This window comes from Arachis duranensis, chromosome 7 (assembly GCF_000817695.3).
Source record: "Arachis duranensis cultivar V14167 chromosome 7, aradu.V14167.gnm2.J7QH, whole genome shotgun sequence".
In the NCBI taxonomy this organism is placed as follows: Eukaryota; Viridiplantae; Streptophyta; class Magnoliopsida; order Fabales; family Fabaceae; genus Arachis; species Arachis duranensis.
In genome coordinates this window covers 27,984,152-27,985,562 of record NC_029778.3, presented here as the reverse complement: position 1 = coordinate 27,985,562, position 1,411 = coordinate 27,984,152, and the positions used below count along the sequence as shown (strand labels likewise).

General features: G+C 41.4%; 1 protein-coding gene across 1 annotated transcript; it reads right to left on the bottom strand.

Annotated features, from left to right (window-relative positions):
- Positions 1-378: 378 nt before the first annotated feature.
- Positions 379-975, bottom strand: LOC107458402 (uncharacterized). Its single transcript, XM_016076608.1, has one exon. The coding sequence runs from the start codon at positions 973-975 to the stop codon at positions 379-381; it is 597 nt and encodes a 198-aa protein (XP_015932094.1).
- Between the last annotated feature and the right edge of the window lie 436 nt (positions 976-1,411).

Genomic DNA, 1,411 nt, shown 5'->3' with positions numbered 1-1,411 from the left:
CTTACTCATCAGTTCTTTCAGCTGAGATTTAAGTTCAGTCAATTCCAACGGTGACATTCGGTAAGGCGCAATTGAGATTGGCCCAGCTCCATGCACCAACACAATTGTAAACTCGATTTCTCGAGCAGGAGGAAATTCGGGAATGTAGTCCAGAAACACTTCAGGAAATTCATTCACGACCAAAATCAGTTTTAAACTTTGATCCTCGCCCAACGCATTCGCAGCTAATAGCATAACACCCTGACATTCATATCTAGAACAGCTTACTACAACAGAGTTCAGATAATAACCCTTCACTACAACCGGTCCTTCTGACCCTTCCGACATGAAATGCAACGACCTTTTAGAACAGTCAAGAAGAACATAATTCTTAGACAACTAATCCAATTCCAAGATGAGATCAAGACCAATCATCGGCAAACAAATTAGATCATAGACAAAATCTCGCTGTTTAACTCGTAACGAAACTTGTGGACAACCTAATCTAGTCACAACAGCTTCAAAAGTAGCATTATGAACTTTCAAATCATAATCCAACATAATCATCCTCAATCCTAACTTACTAGCCTTCTCGAATACTATGAACGAATGTGTCACTCCAAAATCAAATAAAGCATTTAAAATTTTACCAGCTATTTCACATTTACCTCTAATCAGTGTCTCGGATCCCTCGGCACCTACAGCAGATGTAGTGAACACTCGTCCTGGTTGTTGGGCTCTCCCAGCTTCATACTTTTTCTTCTCCGAACAATTCCAGGCCATATGCCCAGCTCGTCCACAAAAGTAGCACACACCTAATCCAACTCTGCAAAGAACTCCAGGATGATAACTCCCGCACCTCGAACTCGGCTCATTCTGTGGCTGCTTTCTAAACCTTCTCCCACAATTATCATTGTTATTAGGCATGCGGAAGTTTTTCTGACCTTGATTCGATTGTGGTACAAAGCCTCCACACTTAAAAACCCTAATCTTCATCGACCCAACAGAGCTCAAAATGTCACTCTGAAGTTCTCCCTCGTACTTTATACATTTTCATTAAGCAAAATCTTCCGGAGCACCTTGGCAGATTCAGGAAAACTGGCACAGTTCTTCAAATTTATTAGTGTACTCAGCAGCAGACATCTGACCTTATTTTAATTATAGCAGCTTAAGCTCCTTAGCATTCCTAACTGAACTAGGAAAGTATTTCCTATAGAACTCCGTCCAAAACACTTCCCAAGACATTACAGTGCCATCTGGTTGTAGAATATGTCGTGTTTCCTGCCACCAGTATTAAGCTTCACCTTGTAACTGGTAGGTCCCAAACTCCACCCATTGTTCTTTTGGAACCTGTTGAGTTTACAAAGCCAACTCCATTTCTTGGAGTCAGTTATCGACTTCTGTAGGGTTTGTGGTCTCTCTGAAGGTTGGA